The 20,798-nt window shown below is 38.9% G+C and overlaps 1 protein-coding gene across 4 annotated transcripts; it reads left to right on the top strand.

Moving 5' to 3' along the window:
* Positions 1-441: 441 nt before the first annotated feature.
* On the top strand, positions 442-19,892 carry C6H4orf33 (chromosome 6 C4orf33 homolog). Of its 4 annotated transcripts, XM_036190668.1 has the most exons (9): positions 442-510; positions 1,521-1,665; positions 2,349-2,463; positions 8,823-9,003; positions 10,875-10,935; positions 14,699-14,750; positions 14,839-15,038; positions 18,062-18,215; positions 19,805-19,892. In XM_036190668.1, the coding sequence occupies exons 4-8, from the start codon at positions 8,823-8,825 to the stop codon at positions 18,171-18,173; spliced, it is 606 nt and encodes a 201-aa protein (XP_036046561.1). In that variant the 5' UTR covers positions 442-510; positions 1,521-1,665; positions 2,349-2,463; the 3' UTR covers positions 18,174-18,215; positions 19,805-19,892. The 4 variants fall into 4 exon arrangements, with proteins under 4 accessions (XP_036046561.1, XP_036046563.1, XP_036046560.1 ...); XM_036190670.1 differs by lacking the exon at positions 1,521-1,665 and having other exon boundaries at positions 2,349-2,478; XM_036190667.1 differs by lacking the exon at positions 1,521-1,665.
* Positions 19,893-20,798: the final 906 nt, after the last annotated feature.

Consider the following 20,798-nt stretch of genomic DNA (forward strand, 5'->3'; position numbering starts at 1 on the left):
CGGCGCAGCCCGGCCCGCAGCTCCCCCGAAGCCAGGCGACGCGCGTCAGCCTCCGCTCGGCCGGACCCGGGCGGGGGAAGGAAGGGGCGGCGGGGCGGCGCGCGGCCGGAGGGCGCCGGGTTCCCGTCAGAGCGCGCGGGACGGCGATCCCGGGACGCGCCAGGCTCGGCCGCGGCCACACCGCGGGGCTGAGGGCCGACGCCAGGACCGCGGGGGAGCCCGAGCCGCCGCCGAGTCCACTCGGCCCGCCCTGCGACTTTGAAAGCGGTGCCCCGGACCGTTCCTTGGAGACGGTGACGCCGAGGCCGTCATCACGCGGGCGTCGGCGCCTGCGTCATCGCGCTGCCTCGGGCGCCGGCAGGCCATTGGCTGTGTGTCAGGCGCTGGGCGGGTCCCTGAGCGCGCCGGGGGCTGAGTCGCTCGCTTGGCGCCTTCCGCAGTGCCGCGGCGGGTGCCTGAGGGAGTGTGGCGCGACTTGAGTTTTTTTCTCTTCTTTATTTCTTCCTATTGGTAAGAAAGCGGAAGACCGTGACAGGCGCAGGCTCTCGATACACATTCTCGTTGCCCTCCGAGTCTCGGTTTCGCAGACACTCAGCGTCCGTGGGGCGTGTGCAGGGAGGGCTGTGGGTCCTGGGGCTGAGGGGACTCGAGTCCCCTCAAGTCAGCTTCCAGCTGTCGCTCCTGCTCCTAGAAAAGAGAGCTGTTGTCCAATATTTAACCCTGTCACGTAGTCGGGATTCTGGGTAGCCTGCAGATCCTGCAGGTACGTCAGAGATGTTTCTTCAAATCTGAGGAAAGATAAAATTTTGCAAAAAAAAAAAAAAAAAAGTAAAATTTGTATTGGTGGATAAATTGCCATTCCCACTTTTAAAAAGTGATGTTGTGCAGGTTTGAGCCGTAGAACTTAAAACACACAAACACACAAAAAATGCTGGAGAAAATGACATTAGCAAAAAAAAAAAAAAGTGTACTTGTAGTTTATTGCTGTCTTTATAGAGCCTTTTTAATTGATTATATTTTTATGCATTGAAATAAAGTTTCATTAAATATGTCCTGGTCCTGAGATGGCTCAGTCTGGTTATGACGTGCTTGCCTGATTGGGGATTCCCGGCACCCACATAAAAAGCCAGGGAGGGCCCTGTGTGCCTTTTAGTACCAGTACTGGGGAGGCGCAGACCGAAGGTTGAGGGGAAAGGGGTGCTCTCTGGCCAGCAGCCTAGACAAACTGGGAGATTCCAGGGTCCGTGAGACACTGAGGAAAAAAAGTGAAGAGCAACCTCAGTCCATAAGCAGGTGCAAACACTCTCTCCCACAGGGGCACACATAAACAAAACAAAGTCAAGTATGTTCTGGATGAAGTTCTGGTGAATGGCGTAAGAAGTTTTGTAACCCTGTACCCATAAAATAGCCTAAACCGTGTTTAGTCCTCTAAAACGACTAGCTTTAAAATGTGTACATGTCTGTAATAGCCTTTCACGGGTTTCAGTTAGCTTGAATCTGTGAAAATTCAACCTGGTCAGGTTCTTAGCGGCCGTAAACGTAACATAAAAACTTGCACTGACTGTGCAAGCGCCACCCCCACCTCTTCAGTGTAGACTGCTTTCTGATGACTCCTCACTGACTCTCCTCAGAGAGAACTCCCTACTTGGAACCTTGTTTTGTAATGTAAGTTGGCATTGAGTAAGTAGCCATAAATGTAATATTTTCACTCAGCATTAATAAATATATTGGTGTAGAAAAAGCAAAGTGTGACTTCTATGTAAAAATGATTAATAGTTCTTGTCTAAATTAAATAGTGAAGTAGAACTTTTATGTTTGCACTTAAGTGTTTGGTTTTATATGATCATGGTCAAAATAAACAGATCATTTGAACTTTCATACATTGAAAAATTGAACTAATTTAACTACTAATTATAGTTTAACTACTAATTATAGTAAGTTGACACTAAACACCTAGTATTCTGCAAAACAAACCTGAAGAATATCCATAGTTGGAGTTTAAGTATGCAAATTTCAAAGGAGCTCATCACACCAAGGATTTGAGCCCAGAAAGTATGGTTTCAATATCACAACCTTTAACTACCATGTAATATAAATCATATCTAATGTTTTAATGTTTATAGTTTCTAGTTGAAATAAATGAATTGCTACTTTACATATTTTATTATAATCTCACTGATTTACAGTTCATTTTCAAATGGCTTTATGTTTGTATTGCTGAATTATCCTAATCTCTTAAAATAATAAAAGAAGTAAACGCCCAGACTTCAATGGTATGCTTAAAAACCTTCAAATGTTTATATGTCCTCGGAACATTTTCTCTGAAAAATCGCGTTTGTCACTTTCAGAACTCCAAGTCCCTCCCCCTAGAACGTGTGCTGGGCGGAGCCTAGGAGGGAGCCCTCTTTGGGGCCAGAGACCACAGCAGGGGCCCACAGCTGAGCTGGAACTGAGAACTTCCAGGTCTGTGTTCTATTGGTATGTCCTTTTATCTCTTCTTTAAAGTCTGCCATAAGCTCGTACCAAAACCATCCTACTTTCCCTATGCCTCCTGCTGGCACAGATTTCTCTGACTTCCTCCTTCCTTGATTTCTTTTAGAAGTGTGTGGTGCTGTGTAGCATGCAAACTAAAAAGAAGTATGCACTGTAGAAAAACTAAAGGATTTTTGGGTAAATAAAGGAACACGGAAATATTCCTTGAAAATTTTTTTTCTTGAAAAAGCGTTCTTTAAAACCTTTCTTTTAAGGGTTGGGGATTTAGCTCAGTGGAAGAGCGCTTGCCTAGCAAGCGCAAGGCCCTGGGTTCGATCCTCAGCTCAAAAAAAACAAAAAAACAAAAAAAACCTTTCTTTTAAACTTTTTTGTTTGTGTCCTGAATGAATGCTCCAGGAGTCTTGTCTTTTTTTTTTTCATTGCCTTATATAAAAATTTAAACAATTGAATTTTTAAAGTGTAAGTTGAAGAAGATAAGCCAAACGTGAAAATTACAGATTAACAAAATTGTTTAAAGAAAGCCAGAACAGCTGATAGTAAGATTGTGTACTGGGATAGTGAACTCCTAGGTAATATTAATTCTGACTCTGTAAATGTTTCATTGTAGTGCTAGTTAAGAGATTTAGCCTTAAATTGGACTCAAAAATATTCTCAAATTATTAATTTATAATTTTTTATTGTAACAAACTCACAAATAAGCAGTTGCTCAGACACACAGGCACACACTACCAGTCTGTACATCACGTGCAGTAAACTTCAGACATTAGAGGGGCCATTCTGAAGCCATGGATCTTCATTCAAGGTTATACACTGACGATTACAGAATGGAGTAGACAGCAGAAGTCATCTTCTGATCTGACCAGGAGTGAATCCACCTGGAAGGCAGGAGCAGGGAGAAGGGGCACGTGACCCTTGTCCAACTCCCATTAAGAGGTCACATACAATGGCAGTAAGCACCGCCTCCTTTGGGCTGTATAGCACAAGGTCATGGGTGGAGCAAATACCACTACATTACCCCTTCACTATCAGTTACCCTTCACTATCAGTTACATTTTTATGCATTTCTTCACCACTAAAAAACAAAAAAACTATGGCAGAGTTTAAGGTAGAAAAACAATTAGCTTTTATCCTCTTTGATGACGCAAGTGGCCTTTTGTCTGTACTCTATCTTTCCTCTTCACTTAGTGTTGGACTGACAAGGACCAAGCCCTAGAGCTTGAAATAAAGGCTCTTTGCTTTTACATATGGGATTAGGTCTCCATGGTGGTCTTTTGGGGTTCCCTGTGATCTGGGCATGACATCAATGAGAAAAAAAAATTAGAGATACATTTTGCAATTGCAAATTGCTGACTTTGCTTCAGTAAACTTGCTTGCGTTAGACACTGACCCATCCCCTCCCTGGAAATAAGTAAAAAGTTTCAGAGTCCAGACGCCGGCCTTGGGACAAGGTCTGTAATTATAGATAAAAAAATAATAATAAGTCTCTGTTTAAAAATTCCCCAAATGGGACCCAAGATAAGGACCATCTGGCGAGTCCAGCAAACTAGGTCAAATGTCAGCCAATCACAAGCCTGTAACTGTGCGAACTCCCCTCCAGAGTAACCGCTCCCCCTAGATCTCCCCTGAGCCAACCAGTTTACGATGAATGTTATAAAATTTCCCGCGTAACAAAACGATTGCTGAAATATATGATGATTTTTAAATTGGGCCAAACCCGGGGCACCTGGTATCTTAGGCTAATTTTGTAGTTTCTGCCTTTAAAAATGCTTGTAACCGCTGCTGGGGCTCTCTGACTGACCGGGGCAGAGTCCGCTCACGCCAGTGCTGAATACATTTCTCTAGCTTGTTGCATCTGCTGGTTTGGAATCTTGGTTTCTGGGGTGCCCTCCCACAGACGAAAGTATCACAGGGGCTGGGGTTTTTCAATCAGGTATGTGTTCTATCTCGTGCAGTGGGTCGTAAGCCAAATCAGATTGCTCTAGTATATCTTACAGGTAGGACACCGTTGTGGATCAAAGGGTTTGTGACTGGGTTCATGTTTACATTTTTCTTTTGTTAGTGTGCAGAGCACCTTCCTGTATCAAAGATGATAAAATGTAGGGGTGAAGGCTCTATGTGGGCACCAGCTTGACTTTTCCATGTACAATGAGTTGTGTAGGTGTTATCTTCAACAGTGGGACCTTGCTGTCAGTTTGTGGAGAACAGCCTATAGTCTTGGCAACAGTCTGGATTGCTTGGGGTTTCTCATGGGACCCCTTTCACCTGGTAGTGTCTCCCCCAATATTTGGTAATTTCATTTAGGTCATCTTCATATATGTATATAATTAGGAAGCTTCTACTGTATTGGGTTTCTCAGGTGGCCCTTAGTTTTAGCTCTCTCTGTTTTCCCTCCATTGTCCCCTTCTTCCCTCCATTCATAACCATCTATTATATTTCCCTTCCCTAATGAGACATATCTGTCGTTTCCCCCTTCCAGTCCCCTACTCTATACCTAATCTCTATGGTTCATGTAGTATGGTTATCATTGACTTATCAGCTAATACCCACATATAAGTGAATACATACATGTCTTTTTGGATCTGAGATACCTCAGTAACTATGACTTTTTTTCCTATTTTCATTCATTTACCTGCAAAATTCACTCTTTAAACAGCTGAGTAGTACTCCACTATATAAATGAACCATGTTTTCTTTATCAATTCTTCTGTTGTGAAACATCTAGGTTATTTCCAATTTTGGGCTATTGTGAATAGAACAGCAATGAACATGGTTGAGCAAATGTTTTTGTGGTAGCATGAAACATATTTTAGGCATATGCCTAAGACTGGTATAGCTGGGTCTTGGGGTAGATTGATTCCCATCTTCCTGAGGAACTGCCACACTAATTCCCATAGTGGCTGTTACAAGTTTGCATTCCCACCCTCAGTGGATGAGTGTACCCTTACTCTACATCCTTGCCAGCCTGAGCTGTCGCTTGTTTTATTGGATCTTAGCCATTTGAATGGGTATAAGATGAAATCTTAAAGTAGTTTTGGGGTTGGAGATTTAGCTTACTGGTAGAGCCCTTGCCTAGCAAGTGCAAGGCCCTGGGTTTGATCCTCAGCTCAAAAAAAAAAAAAGAAATGGTTTTGATTTGTGTTTTCCTGATGGCTAAGGATGTTGGACATTTCTTTAAAATGTTTCTCAGCCATTTGAGTTTCTCTTTTGAGAGTCTCTGTTTAGACCTATACCCATTTTTAAATTGGGCTATTTGTTTTCTTCATATTGAGTTTTTTGAGTTCTTTTATATGTTTTGGATATTAGCACCCTGTTGAAAGTGTAATTGATAAAAAATATCTTTTCCCATTCTATAGCCTGCCACAGTTTCCTTTGCCATGAAGAAGCTTCTCTGTTTCATGAAGTTCCATTTATTAATTGTTTATCTTGGTGCCTGTACTAACAGTGTTCTGTTCAGAAAGTCTTTTCCTATGCTAATGACTTTAAGGCTGTTCCACATTTTCTCTTCTGTTAGGTTCCATATCTCTGGTTTTAGGTTGAGTTCATTGGTCCATTAGGAGTTAAGTTTTATGCAGGGTGATAAGTGTGGATCTGGTTGGATTCTTCTACATGCAACCATCTAGTTTGACCAGCACCATTTGTTGAAGATGCTGTCTTTCTTTCCAATATGTAATTCTTGCTTCTTTATAAAAAAAATCAGGTGTTCACAGGAATATAGATTTATGTTTGGGTCTTCAATTCGATTCCATTGATCAGCATGTCTGTTTTTATGCCAATACCATGCTGTTTTTATTGCTATAGCTCTGTAGTACAACTTGAAATCAATGGATGGTGATAGTTTTTTTTTTTTTTATTATTCAGAATTGTTTTAGCTAGCCTGTGTGTGTGTGTGTGTGTGTGTGTGTGTGTGTGTGTGTATTATTCCTATATGAAGCTGAGAATTGTTCTTCCAGGATCTGTGAAGAATTGTGTTGGAATTTTAATGGGGATTGCACTGAATCTATAGATTGCTTTTGGTAGGATGGCCATTTTTACTATGTGAATCCCACTGATCCATGAGTGTGGGAGATCTTTCCATCTTTTGATTTCTTCTTCAATTTATTTCTTCAGTGTCTTGACATTTTTATCATACAATGTTCCTTCTGTTTCTATTTTGAGGAATAATTTGAGGAATATTCACATTAACTCTTCTTTGAAGTCTGGTCGAATTCGTCATAGAAATCATCAGACCCTAGGCTTTTTGTGTGTATGTGTGTGGTGGGGGAGACTTTTAATGACTGCTTCTATTTCACTAGGGGTTATAGGTCTATTTAAATTGCTTATCTAATCTTGATTTAATTTTGAAGCGGTATGTATTAAGAAAGTTATCATTTCTTTTAGATTTTCCAGTTTGGTAAAGTACAGGTTTTTGAGGTATGCTCTTATTCTCTGGATTTCTTCTATACCTGTTGTTATATCTCCTTCACTTCTAATCTTGTTATTCTCTTCCTTTCTTTTACTTAATTTGGATAAGGGTTTGTCAGTCTTACTGATTTTTGTCAAAAACCAACTCTTTGTTTTATTGAGTTTTTTGTTTGTTGTTGTTTTGGTTGGTTAGTTTGTTTTTATTGATTCCAGCCCTGAGTTTGGTTATTCCTTGTTGTCCTCTCCTTTTGGGTGTTATTTCTATCAGATAAGCTTCTTACTGTAGCTGATAAAGACTCTTGCATAAAGCCACAAATGGTCAAGATGCAAAGAACAACTGACCGTGAGCTCCCTAACTCTACCTAATGCATCTACAACACAAACCTACAACATCTAAGGTTCAGGGAACATAATGAAGAGAGGGCCAGGGAACCAGGACATCTGCTGAGAGATGGTAGCTTCCGGATAGGATAGGGAAGCTTCATTTGTGAAATCTTGATGAAGGTAACCTAAAGAAAACCTGAGCAATGACATCACCAGTTGACATTCAGATGTGAATGGGGGAAATCTCATGAGGCCCCACCCTTGAAGAGCTATAGGCAATTAATGCTGAGAGAGGAAGGGTCAGTATTCCCCAGGGATGAGCCCCCTATTTGGTTATTCAATACCAAGTACTGAGCCCTAAAACATGTATGAGTGTATGAACAACACCAAATGGACTCAGCAGGTAGTGTTTATATATTAATATGTATGCATTAATGTATTAATAATTAAAGAAAATAAGAGATAATACATGAAAGTATAAGGGCTTGGAAGTAGAAGAGGGGGGCATTGAGGGAGGGACAAGATACAGTAATAGGGATTGAAGATGATCAGCATATATTATATACATGTATGAAATGTCATAATAATCCCATCATTTTGTACAATTAATAAATGTTAAGAAAATGGAAAAACATTTACAGACGATTGATATGCACACACATATAATGTTACCATCTGATAAAAACAAAACAAAGTTGTGTACTAATGAGATAGATGTATTCATTTTTGCACAAAGGATTAATCTTGGCTAAATATGGAAAATATATAAACTTGTATAGTTAAGTACATTTACAATTTCTGCAGTGGAATTAGTAATAACATTTTACAATTAATTTTGTATACCACAAATAAACAGCAACATCAAGATGAAAAGTCATGAATCTTGGGTCTCCTGGCAGTAGGACTTGGATTTATCCCTAGTACATGAACTGACTTTTGGAGCCCACTCCCTATGGTGGGATACCTTGTTCAGCCTCGATGCAGGGGGAGGGACTTGGGCCTGCCTCAACTTGATGTGCCAGACCTTGTTGACGCCCCATAGGAGGCCTTACCCTCTCTGAGGAGTGGAATTCAGTATGTTGGGGGCAAGGAGGTGGGGAGGGAAGGGGAACTGTGGTTGGTATGTAACATGAAAAAAAATTTAAAAATATAAAATAAAATAATATATTTTGCCGGGCAGTGGTGGTGCACGCCTTTAATCCCAGCACTCGGGAGGCAGAGCCAGGTGAATCTCCATGAGTTCGAGTCCAGCCTGGGCTACAGAGTGAGTTCCAGGAAAGATGCAAAGCTACACAGAGAAACCCTGTCTCGAAAAACATATATATATTCACACACACGTGGTGTGTGTGTGTGTGTGTGTGTGTGTGTGTGTGTGTGTGTGTGTGTACGTGTATTTAAAAAGTCATGAATCTTTTAGGCTTCAGTTGTTATTTTGGAATGGAATTCATAGTCTACAATTTGCCACACCCCAGATGGCCTTTTGACTCATAGGGTCTCGTTCTTGTCACTCTGTTGCCTAGCTGTCTCCTGTTTGGCATTACAATTGTCAAGTAAAGGGCACCATTACATGCTGTTAACAAATTTGTTTTGATTTGCTTCTTCAGATGAATTTTAAAATTGAACACACTTGGGATGGTTTTCCAGTGAGGCATGAGCCAGTGTGTATCAAACTGAGTCCAGGGGACAAGGGAGTGAAGCTGGAGGTTTGTGCTCCATTTTTCAATGACCCTCCAGCTCCTCCTGGAGAACCAGGAAAGCCTTTCAGTGAACTGTGGAATTATGAAGGTAGGTAGAAGGATTGTATTTTATTACAAACATAAATCTTTTTTTAATAACCTCTCAGAGAACTATTATTTTATCTTGCTGTTAGGAACAACTGACGTTCAGTTTCTGATCTTGATTACCCATCTGTCATTCTGACTCTCCTCCCATTACCAGTGGGGCTCAGTGTACAAGCAGAACAGAGAAAACCGGTGACCCCCAATCCAGGTGCTGCTGTTGCTGCTGCACTTCCTCCCTTTACTCTGCTCTAGAAAGAGTCCGTAGTCCCCATTTTGTTTTTGAAGAACCTTTCAATTGCCATCTTTACCTCATAAGCCTCCTGAGTGGAAATTTTAGTGTTTGTTACTCACTGGAGAAATGCTGTCAGCCTGAGATTTAATATTTACTTTCTGCTGTCAAGTAATCTCACATATCAAATTAAGGCCCAAAGACATGCCCGGAAATTAAATGGTTTCAGGTTTGTTCTCTGACCTTCTTGTACTATATCCTTATCAAGCTGCAGGGTTCTTTCTGAAATACCGTTCATGATGCCATCCCCATAGATATAAAACACTACATTACAAGAAATCAAGAATTTACCCCAATATTTCTCACTCTGTATATTGGGATTTATTTACTTGGTTAGCACAGAGCTTCTTTCTAAGTAATCTCTTTTCCTAAGTACATGTTTTACTTTGAAGCCAGAATGAACTGTCTACATCTCTAAGTGAAAATGTAAATTTATCTTTCAGTTAAAAGGTTTTTTAATGCAAAAAAGTAAATTATATTCAAATATGATTTCATACTTGAATTTTTTAAATATCTTAAGAGGTACAATCATTTGTAGAAGCTTAGAAAAGGTCTGGCAAGTTTTAGACCTAAGTAGAAAGAAAAGGACTTGGGTTTTCACTATATATGTTTTATGCTGTTGTAACTATTTACAAGAAAGATGCACTACATTCACAATTAACTAATTTTTAAAACAGCTAGTGCTCAACAACCCCAGAAATTATAATAAAAATCACCACTTAACAAACAACCAGGATTTTTTTTAATTAGTTTTTTAAAATTAGTTTAAAAAAAACATTTCCATGCTTGTGGAGGTCAGGGGACTTGTGGGAGTTGGCTGTCTCCTCCCACTGTGTGGATTTGGGGGATCCAACTCAGGTCATCAGGTTTGGTGAGTACTTTATCTGCTGAGCCACCATACTAACTCCACCACTCTTCATATTTGTTGTGCCCATGTTGTAGACAGGTAGTCACTGGCACACACATACACATATATACAAATACTTAAATCTCACATGCATTTAGTTACTGCTCTGTAACCAACTTGCAAATATCATGGAAGTCTTGTCATACATACGTATTTCACTGTCTTTGACTTTAATGGCACCCTTGTATTCTATTACATAGAATGTATGCATTCAGTAATGTCTGTAATCAGTTTTGCTGACTAATAGGTGATTTATTTTTGTGCCAGGAAATAATTTTATGTAAGAAGAGATAACTATATAATTTCTGGTTTTTTGAGTCATACTCTGATAGGTAGAATTGTACTTAATTGCTTTTTTTAGCTGCCTGATTTGTTTCCTTGGGATAAATTCCAAGAGGAAGAAAACTAGGCCCGAGTCCATCTGTGCATTTCCTTATGAGCTCACCAGCACTAGGCTTTGTATTTCCTTTTAACTTATGGCAGACTTCTATGGGAGAAATTGAGGATGATTATTTCCTGTGCTCTTCTTCCTGATTCTGTGTGTTTATTTTGCTCCTTTTCCTATTAGGAATAGTATGATGATGTAAGAAACTTAGTAATTCACTTTATATTAGAAAGGACTAAATAATTTACTATGTAAGCAAAATAAAATTCCCCATGTTCTGTCTGTTTTCATAAGTTGTGGAAGCATTTTTCTTGAATGATACAACTGAGCAGTATTTAGAAGTTGAACTTTGTCCGTAAGTATAAACTGGTTTTTTTTTTAACTATTACTACATGATTTGAACATATTTGTTTTCTAGTTATGAATAGTATGTGGTAAAGCTAACTAAGTTCAGCTAAGTAGAGATCATATTAACTGGAGTCAATTTTAAATCTATTTAGTGTCTTATACAAATGCATACTTATAGAATTTATGTTTAGAATATATATTTCATACATGTTTGAATATATTATGTTGATGTGATTTTTTTTTGGTTTACTGAAATAAATGATTTTGTAATAAACTTGATAATTTCTTTTACAAAGTGGAAAAAATTACTGTCAACAAATCATTACTTCATATGTTTGCACTATTATGTATTAACTGTTTAGAAGTAAAGGGAGATTTCCAATCCCTAATCAAGACATTATCTCCAGTTCACAACCACTTGCAAAGGAAAAAATTAGTTTTCTTCAATGGAATTTCACTGGGTACACAAACTACTCTTAAGGGCAGTCTCCATGCTCAGCAGTAAATGGCTGACACAGAACAAATCCAATGGTATTTTTGTAGACTTTTTTTGGTCTCCTATTGCTTTTTTGAGCATTAAAGAAAAATATCTTACAGCTGGGTGGTGGTGGTGGTACACGCCTTTAATCCCAGCACTCGGGAAGCAGAGGCAGGCGGATCTCTGTCAGTTCAAGGCCAGCCTGGTCTACAGAATGAGTTCCAGGACAGGATCCAAAGTTACACAGAGAAACCCTTTTCACCTCCCCCCACCCCACCAAAAAAAACCTTACTGGTCTTTTGTTTGTATCTTATGGTTTCCAATTTTGTGTTTTTATGGGTTTTGTTTTTGTTTGTATATGTGTCTCTGAGTGTGTGTGTGTGTGTGTGTGTGTGTGTGTGTGTGTGTGTATTTGAGTGCTTGCTAGTGCATGAACATGCGTTTATTCTAGTTCGTTTTTTTATTTGCCTGTTTGTTTCCTAAAGAAAGAGAGAAAGAAAGTGTGGAGTTAGATGGGTGGGGAATGGGGTGAATCTACCAGGAGATAGAGAAGAAACTGTGATCAGAATATATTGTATGAAAAACTTTATTTTCAATTAAAAATGAGATACATAAGGAGATAATGAATTACTATCTTACAGAAATTTCTTTTAGATTCTTGAATGATTAAACTTTAATCTTATGTATTATATAATTGTGTATTCATTATTTATTCATTTAGTCATTCATTTTTTTGAGCAGTGTATCATTTTTGCATTTAATGCCAAGAATATAATTTAAATTATACCTGAATTTTCCAAGACTCACAGTAAAAATATTACCTTTGAACTTTTTTTTTTTTTTTTTTTTTTTTGGTCTTAAGATAGATTTGCACTGTGTAGCTCTGGCCTGTCTGGAACTCTTAGGGTTTAAAGGTGTGGGCCACTATACCCAGGTGTCTTGGAATTTCTTTGTTTGACCTTCAATATTTACTTGGGAACTTTGTTTACATGGTGACAAACTTTATTCCTGAGTAGATGTAAAAAAAAAAAAAAAGGAAACATATGCTCACCTGTTATCTAAACTATATCATGCTTTTAATACATGAGATGTTTCTATATATTGCTGTTATTTGTTTTAGATGTCACTTAAATGTTTCTCAGTATCAGTGTCCAATAGTCTTCGTTCCTTTGTAGACTGACAAGGGAGCCCCAATTTATCCACATGAAACTTTAGATCCCCACTTGTTAGTTGTTTGTTTTTTGTTTTGTTTTACCTTTTGCTAACTCTAACATGGAAAACGCCGTTATTTGCAATTTGTTTTTGTTTTATTTTGCTTTGTTTTGTGAGACAGGGTCTAACTATGCCACCCAGGCAATCATGGAACACACAAAAATCACCTGCCTCTGCCTTCAAGTGCTGGGATTGCAGATGTACACTACCACACAACACCTGCTATTATTTTTTAAAATCAGAATAATTGGATATATTTTCATGTTATCTTCCAATTAGCATGGCAAAACATTTTATTTAAAGCTATGATTACCTATGGGCAGTGGTGGCACATGCCTTTAATCCCAGCACTCGGGAGGCAGAGCCAGGTGGATCTCTGTGAGTTCGATGCCAGCCTGGTCTACAAAATGAGTTCCAGGAAATGCACAAAACTACACAGAGAAACCCTGTCTCAAAAAACAAAACAAACAAACAAACAAACAAAAGCTATGGTTAGCTTTTATAAACTATTATGAAAAGTAGGAACATTCTAACTTCATGTGCTGACTTTTGCCCCACAGCTGAGAGAGAAAGCTAAGACAAATATTTCTAATTTGACTAAGAAGATGAATAACTTAGATTTACCAAAACTCTCAAATTTAATCTTAGATTTTTAAATTTTTTCTTACATTTTAAAAAAGCATTTATTTTAGACATGTGTATTATGTGTTTATGTGCATTTGTGAGGTCAGAGGACAATATGCAGGGGTAACTTCTCTTTCTATCATGTGGGTTCTTGGAATTGAACTTAGGACATCAGACTTGGCAACAATCTCCTCTGCTGCCTCCATCTCACTGGCCTCTATAGTTTTCTTTTATTAGATTGTATTAGATTATTTTCATGAAGTAACAATCTAACATTGAATACATAGAAAAATAGTTTTTCATTAAGAAACTACACAGTAGTCATTGTGTATAAAAGTTTTTAAAATTAAGATCCTCAGGGTAGTTTGGTTTCGTACACATCAGGATAGTTAATAATCAAGAATCGTGGTTTTGCCTCAGGCAGTCAATTCCTGTACTGATTAATTAACAGCTCTAAAAGTAGCAAGGAGAACATTGTTTTAATTTTCAAGAAGTTTTACACATCCTAGGATCTTCCTAAAGCCCCATAAAAACAGTAAAATTAATCATGATTTTTAAATGGAAAGAATTACTTGTCTTCTGTTAGAGCACTTCATTGCAGAAATCCTCCCTCCAAAAGCTCACAAAGGAATTGTTTGCTAGACTTCCAGAGGCAGAAATTTTACTTCATGTAAATACATGCAATCCATTGCTTCTTACAGACTCCAATAATCCCACTTATTCATTCCCATTAGCATTTCCTTTGGAGATGTGACATTGGTGCCTGAACAAATGGTAGAAAGCTGGAAAACAATGGCAGTCTGTTCAAGGATAGCAGTGTGAAAAAACAGCTATAGTTTAAAATCTGTGCCTTGTTGACAGGTTTTGGTCAATCTATATTTTACATTTTCTACCCTCCTAATGGGCCTCAAGAAAGTTTCTTATAGAAATAACTGTTAGTTAAGACGTTGGATTAAGACTTGGAAATCAGCTCTAGCTTTCCTTGGAGTGCTTTAGTTGTTGCAGCTGTTTTTATTTTAAACTCTTAAGTGTCATGATTATCTCCTTTTTCATACATTGTGTTATCTAACTAAATGAAGTATTTTTATATAATTTCCTATTTAAAGAATATGAAAAGCAGGAGCCAGTGAGATTGCTCAGTGGGTAAAGAATATGAAAAGTAGTGTTAGCCAGTGTAATGTTATGATTTGTCAGCAGTTGTTCGGGAACCAGTAATTCCAAAGCTGCCATTTCTAAACAATGTGACACATTGGCTCTCCCTAGAGTTACCCAATATTGTATTGTACTTTTTATTTATTTGGAAATTTAGCCACCAGCACACCCATTACAGGTAGAAAAGAAAGTAAAAAAGAAGATAATATTGTTTTTCTTGTAACAGACCAAAGAAATGAACTCTGAAAGAATAGAGTTAATATTGTTCTTCTTTAACACTCATGAGGAATCTTCATTTTGACAGACATGGACAGCATCTAGTTCTTTTACTCTCTGGAAGAAGAAGTGTTTGGAAAGTGAGTAGATAAAGCACATGAAATCAAATCCTATAATGCACAGCATGTGTATCTCTAAGTTTGAACTTACCTTTTGTGTTTCTCATAGAAAGAACTTGCATTATCATTCAAAGTGTTCAGAAGAGAGACAAACTGGGAAGGCATAGCTTTTCTTCCTTGGAGTTATTTTCCACCAAAGGTGACAAAATTCAACTCATTTGCAATTCATGGATCAAATGACAGAAGAAGTTACGAGGCCCTTTACTCTGTGCCACAGCATGAACTGCAACAAGGGCAAAAACCTGATTTGTAAGTAGAAAATAAATGGAGGTGCATTCCAATGACAGTTTCGGAAATTAGTTTTTGTTTTGTTTGTTTGTTTTTCAAGACAAGGTTTCTCTGTGTGTCCCTATCTGTTATGGAACTTGTCTGTAGACCAGGCTGGCCTCTGCCTCCTGAGCCATGGAATTAAAGGCCACCACTCCCTGGTGGGAAGTTCTTAGTAGAGCGGTATTAACACTTGGTGGTTGATGATGATGTATGTGTGAGTACATAGGAAGGGCCCTGTGTTCCCTCATGACCCTCAACTTTTAACCAAGATAGATCATCCCACTACTTTCAGCAAAGCACTTATATTTCATCATTATATAGGAAGAATATTAATCAGTGAGTGTACATCAACTGATACTGATATGGCTTCAAATTATTATTATTTATTTAATTTTTTTTTTTGGTTTTTCGAGACGGGGTTTCTCTGTGTAGTTTTGCACCTTTCCTGAAACTAGCTTTGTAGACCAGTCTGGCCTCGAACTTACAGAGATCCGCCCGCCTCTGCCTCCCGAGTGCTGATGTACGCCACCACCGTCCGGCCTCAAATTAATTTATGATCCTTTTCCTAGATATAATAGCCAGAGCAATCTGTGTTTTGTGGTGTGGATAGAGGGGTTATGAACCCTTTTCTTTGTTACTAAAGAACTTGTACTTAGTTGTATCTGTTTTCTTGGTTGCCTCATTAGAACAAGAGTATCAGCTATGCTTCTAGGTAACCATGCTTATGATAAAAAGACTCCTTAACTGATAAATGACATCTGCATTAACTAATTCTGATTGACCTATAAATATATGCTGGAGACACTGTGGCTTAGGGATTCCTCTTTAACAGTTATGTTATATGTGGGGACTCAAGTCTATGCCCTCTGAGTGGTTATCAGCAGAGGTCGAGGCAGTAGATATTTAAGCCAAAGTACCTTCACCACTTGTCCCATTTTAGTTTTGTCTCCTGGCATCTGAACCTGTCATCTGGGAAGAACTTAGCTCTTAGTGAGCCTTCTGAATTCTTCATGCATTGCTGCAAGGACTAGTCCCTTAAGGAGGAAACTCAGTGCTCTCCTAGGGCAAACTTTGATGCCTGCTGTCTGTCTCTTAGTGTACTCAGTGTGGTGAGCACTGCAGAGTCTGGATGTTCAGCAGAGCCTAGCAAAGTCATCCTAGTGGACAGCACCACGCTTGCTAGACATTCCTGCCTTTTTACCCTTAGGATATGACACCATCTTTCTTCTCCACATTTAACTTTTCTTGCTTTTCCCTTCATTTCTTCTAGCAGATGCCTGTATTCTGCTTGACACACTTAAACATCTACTTTTGCCTTTCTCCCCAGTCCTGACTCTCTCTGCCTAGCTCTTTCTCTTTTTCTGTGCCTCTTCTTTTACTGTTGATCCTAAGTATCTTACTCTGGGGTTTATTGATGTAACTCCAAACTGGTTCATCCTAGCCAGATGTGCAGAAAGGAATAGAAATCTAGGTGCCATTGACTGAGCACCATCATACCAAGGTGATGTGCCACTCTGGCTTTTCACTTGCTAGTGCCTTCCCAGGGAAGAATGAATGCACATTAGCTAGCAGGGATGCATAGTAGAATAATTTCTTATAGCTCAGAACTTTACTGAAGAATAGATAAAGCCTTTCTTTGCTCATTAAGCCACAAGAGAACACTTTAAGATAATAATGGTTTTTCTAGAAAGAAAACAAGATTATTACTCTTCTATGTTAGTTTCTTTTACATTGGCAAAGGGAAACATACATCTGTCTCTGTCCTTTATTCACCAGAACTTATCAAAGTTTGAATACAAGAACATATTCAAGAACTTATGTTGTAGAATATTATTTCAAGGTTTGTTACTTCTGTTTATGTTGCATTTGTTTAACTCTGTGAAGCTGTGTTACTTTGTCTGTCTAAAACTCCTGATGGTCTAATAAAGAGCTGAATGGCCAATAGCAAGGCAGGATAGAGAAATAGGTGGGGCTGGCAGGCAGAGAGAATAAATAGGAGAAACCCGGGAAGAGGAAAGAGCAAGAGAACAAGTAGAGGAGGATGTCAGGGGCCATCCACCCAGCCACATAGCCAGTCATGGAGTAGGAGTGAAAGTAAGATATACAAAAGTAAGAAAAGGAAAAAGCCCAGAGGCAAAAGGCAGATGGGATAATTTAAGTTAAGAAAAGCTGGTAAGAAACAAGCCAAGCTAAGGCTGGAATTTATAATTAAGAATGAGCCTCTGGGGTTGGGGATTTAGCTCAGTGGTAGAGCACTTGCCTATGCAAATGTAAGGCCCTGAGTTTGATCCTCAGCTTAAAAAAAAAAAAAAAAAAAAGTTAGCCTCTGTATATGATTTACTTAGTGGGCCCCCCCAAAGGGCAAAAACAAACAACTACAAACTTATGATTGGTTTACATCTAAAATGAGTTAGACGTGTGTGTGTGTGTGTGTGTGTGTGTGTGTGTGTGTGTGTGTGTGTGTGTGTGCTTGTGCACATGCAGATAGAGTCCCAAAGATACCTTCATGTGTTGTTATTCTGGAATACTGCCCACCTCATTAGAGACAGGGTCTCTCATTGGCCTGGAGCTTACCAACAAGAGCAGGCTGGCTGGCCAGTGAGCTGAAGGGATCATTCTGTCTCTACCTTCCTCACACTGGGATTACAAGCGAGAACTGCTACACCTGGCATTTTTATTTGTGTTGTGAGGATTGAATTCATGTTTCCTTAGCAGACACGTTACTGATTCCCATGAGAGCTGATATTTACTTTTCCCTTAAGTTGTGAGGGATCTATGTGTAGAACTGAAAAAGACTGCTTTGAAATATGGGTGAATGTTTTCAGAACAGAGTATTTGATAGCTACAATGAGAAAATTGTACATATAGAATACATTTAACAATTGCTATTCCTTAAAATGGAATGTTGTACTATCACTGATGTGGCAAAACAAATAGCTCTATAGGACCACAATTTCACAAATGCATAATTCATTTCAATTTCTTCCTTTCCTTACTTTTAGCCATCGTCTAGAATATTTCAAGCCTTTCAGTTTTAACACACTGCTTGGAGAAGAATGGAAGCAGCCAGAGTCAGACTTGTGGCTAATAGAGAGACCTGATATGTCGGAGTAGATAACCAACTATGTCAATCGTTTCTCCTCTGTACCTCTTAAGGTAATCTAATAAGATACATAAACACATTTCAACAACAAACATTTTAGCAGAGGTCACTGAAATGTAGTATCTCTGTGGCAAACTGTGTATTTAACAAGAAATAGAAACCATGTGTAATATAAAATAATTTTTACTTAAATATCCTGTCCATCCTTGAAACTAGTAGAAAACAATATATTTCAGTTGATGAGACAGTCTATATCTCATAGATATAAATATATCTCATAGATAGAAGAGTTATTTAACTAGCTATTTTTACTGTGTAGGTAGAAATGAGATAGTCTTGATCTGGAAATAGAGTTGATACTTCTACTTACAGATAGGTAACATTTTCTTTTTCTTTTCCTTTTTCCTTTTTTTCCGAGGCAGGGTTTCTCTGTGTAGTTTTGCTGCCTTTTCTGGATCTTGCTCTGTAGATCACGATGGTCTGGAGCTCACAGAGATCTACCTGGCTCTACCTCCAGAGTGCTGGGATTAAAGCCATGAGTCACCACTGCCCGAAAGTGCTATTTTTGTAATGCTTTTAAGCAAGATATCAGAAACCTTCATTTGATTTTTTTGTTTTGTTTTTCGAGACAGGGTTTCTCTGTGTAGCTTTGTGCCTTCCCTGGAACTCGCTTTGGAGACCAGGCTGGTCTTGAACTCACAGAGATCCGCTTGCCTATGCCTCCTGAGTGCTGGGATTAAAGGCACGTGCCACCACTGCTGGCTTCATTTGATTTTTGAAGCATCAAACATTCCTGGTTGAAGATAGACCCCAGTATAATATAGCAATACCCTCCTTTCACATAAATGGATTATGCAGACACACAGCTGCAGAGTGTTCCACCGACAGCTGCAGAATGAACTTTATTTTCAGGGGATGGTGGAACACTTTCCAGAATAAGACCAGTAACATGTTTGTTGCAATTCAGATGGCTGTAGCTGCTTGGGTTTATTTATACCAGAAGACTTTTAGATGTGATAGACAGTTCAGCCAAGTGGCACACAGCACAGTCAGCATACATGCAAAAATAATAGCTTTTCCACATATCAATAACCAACTGCTGAGAAAGAAATCAGGAAAGCAATCCCATTCACAGCAAAAAGAATATCTAGGAACAAGCCTTGTGCATTAGTTACTTTTCTCATTGTAGTTACAAGATAATTAACAAAAGCAACTCAGTGAAGGAAGGTTTTATATTGGCTCACAGTGTTAGGATACAGTCCATTGTGATGAGGATAACATGACAGCAAGAATGAGGTGGCTGGTCACATGGTGTCTACAGTCAGAAAACAGAGATGAATGATGATGTTCAGCTCACTCTCTTATTTTCATTCAGCCCTGGACCCTAGCCCATGGAGTGACACAGCCCTTATTCTGGGTACGTTTTCCATTATCAAACCTCTTTGAAAACACACTCACAGACATATTCAGGAGTGTAGCTCCTAGGTGAGTCTACCTCCAGTTAAGCTGACAGTGAAGATTAGTCATCATATCTTGCTGAGGAGGTGAAAAGCTTTTATAATGAAAGTTACAGAACATTGGAGAATGAAATTAAAGAAGACACTAGAAGATGAAAAGATGTTCCATGTTCTTGTATCCACAGATTAGTATCGGGGGAAATGGCCATGTGAAAACAAGCTACCTTTTTGGAGCCCAATACCTATGGTGGGACACATTGCACAGCCTTAATGCAGGGGGAAGTGCTTGGACCTGCCTCAACTGAATGTACCAGGCTCTGCTGACTCCCCATGAGAAGCCTTACCTTTTTGGAGGAGGGAGTAGGGGGTGGGTTGGAGGGGGAATATTGGGGGTGGGGCAAGAGGAGGGAAGAGAGGGGGATCTGTGGTTGGTATGTAAAATGAATAAAAAATTTCTTAATAGGAAAAAGAAAACAAGCTACCTAGAAGTTCATTTGGTCATCTTCAAAATTTGAATGGCATTCTTCAGACATCTCAAACAATACCCTAAAATGTGTATGGAAACACAAAGACCTATATAATAGGCAAAGATGTCCTAGGTAAAGAACATTATTGGAAGTCTCCCAATATCTGATTTCAAATTATAATATAGAGCTGTTGTAATAAATGAAACTAGCACAAAAGCAAGCAGTAGACCATGGACTAGACCAGAGAATCTCAAAATTGTCCTACACAGTCACAGCTACCTAAGTTTTGGCAAAGGAATAAAAAACATTCATGAGAAAAAGTTTCCTGAAGTGTTGCTGGGAAAATAGGATATTTGCACATAGAAGACTAAAGCTAGATTCTCATATCCCACCCTGTACTTAAATCAGCTCTAAGACTTTAATGTAAGATCTGAAACATTGAAACAGATCAAAGAAAACATAAGGAAAATACTTCAAGATGTAAATATAGGCAGTAACTTCAGGAACACACTCCATTGTCTCTGGAAATAAAAGAATCAACAAGTTGGATTTCATCAAATTAAAGATCTGCACAGGAAAGGAGATAAAGTGAAGAGACAGTCTACAGCAGGAGAGAAAATCTTGGCTAGCTACTCTTCCTCAGAGGCTTAATATCCAATATATATGAAGAACTCAGAAAAAAATACCAAAGCTAGGCAGGAAAGCTCAATCA

This window comes from Onychomys torridus, chromosome 6 (genome assembly GCF_903995425.1).
Source record: "Onychomys torridus chromosome 6, mOncTor1.1, whole genome shotgun sequence".
NCBI classification, from domain to species: domain Eukaryota; kingdom Metazoa; phylum Chordata; class Mammalia; order Rodentia; family Cricetidae; genus Onychomys; species Onychomys torridus.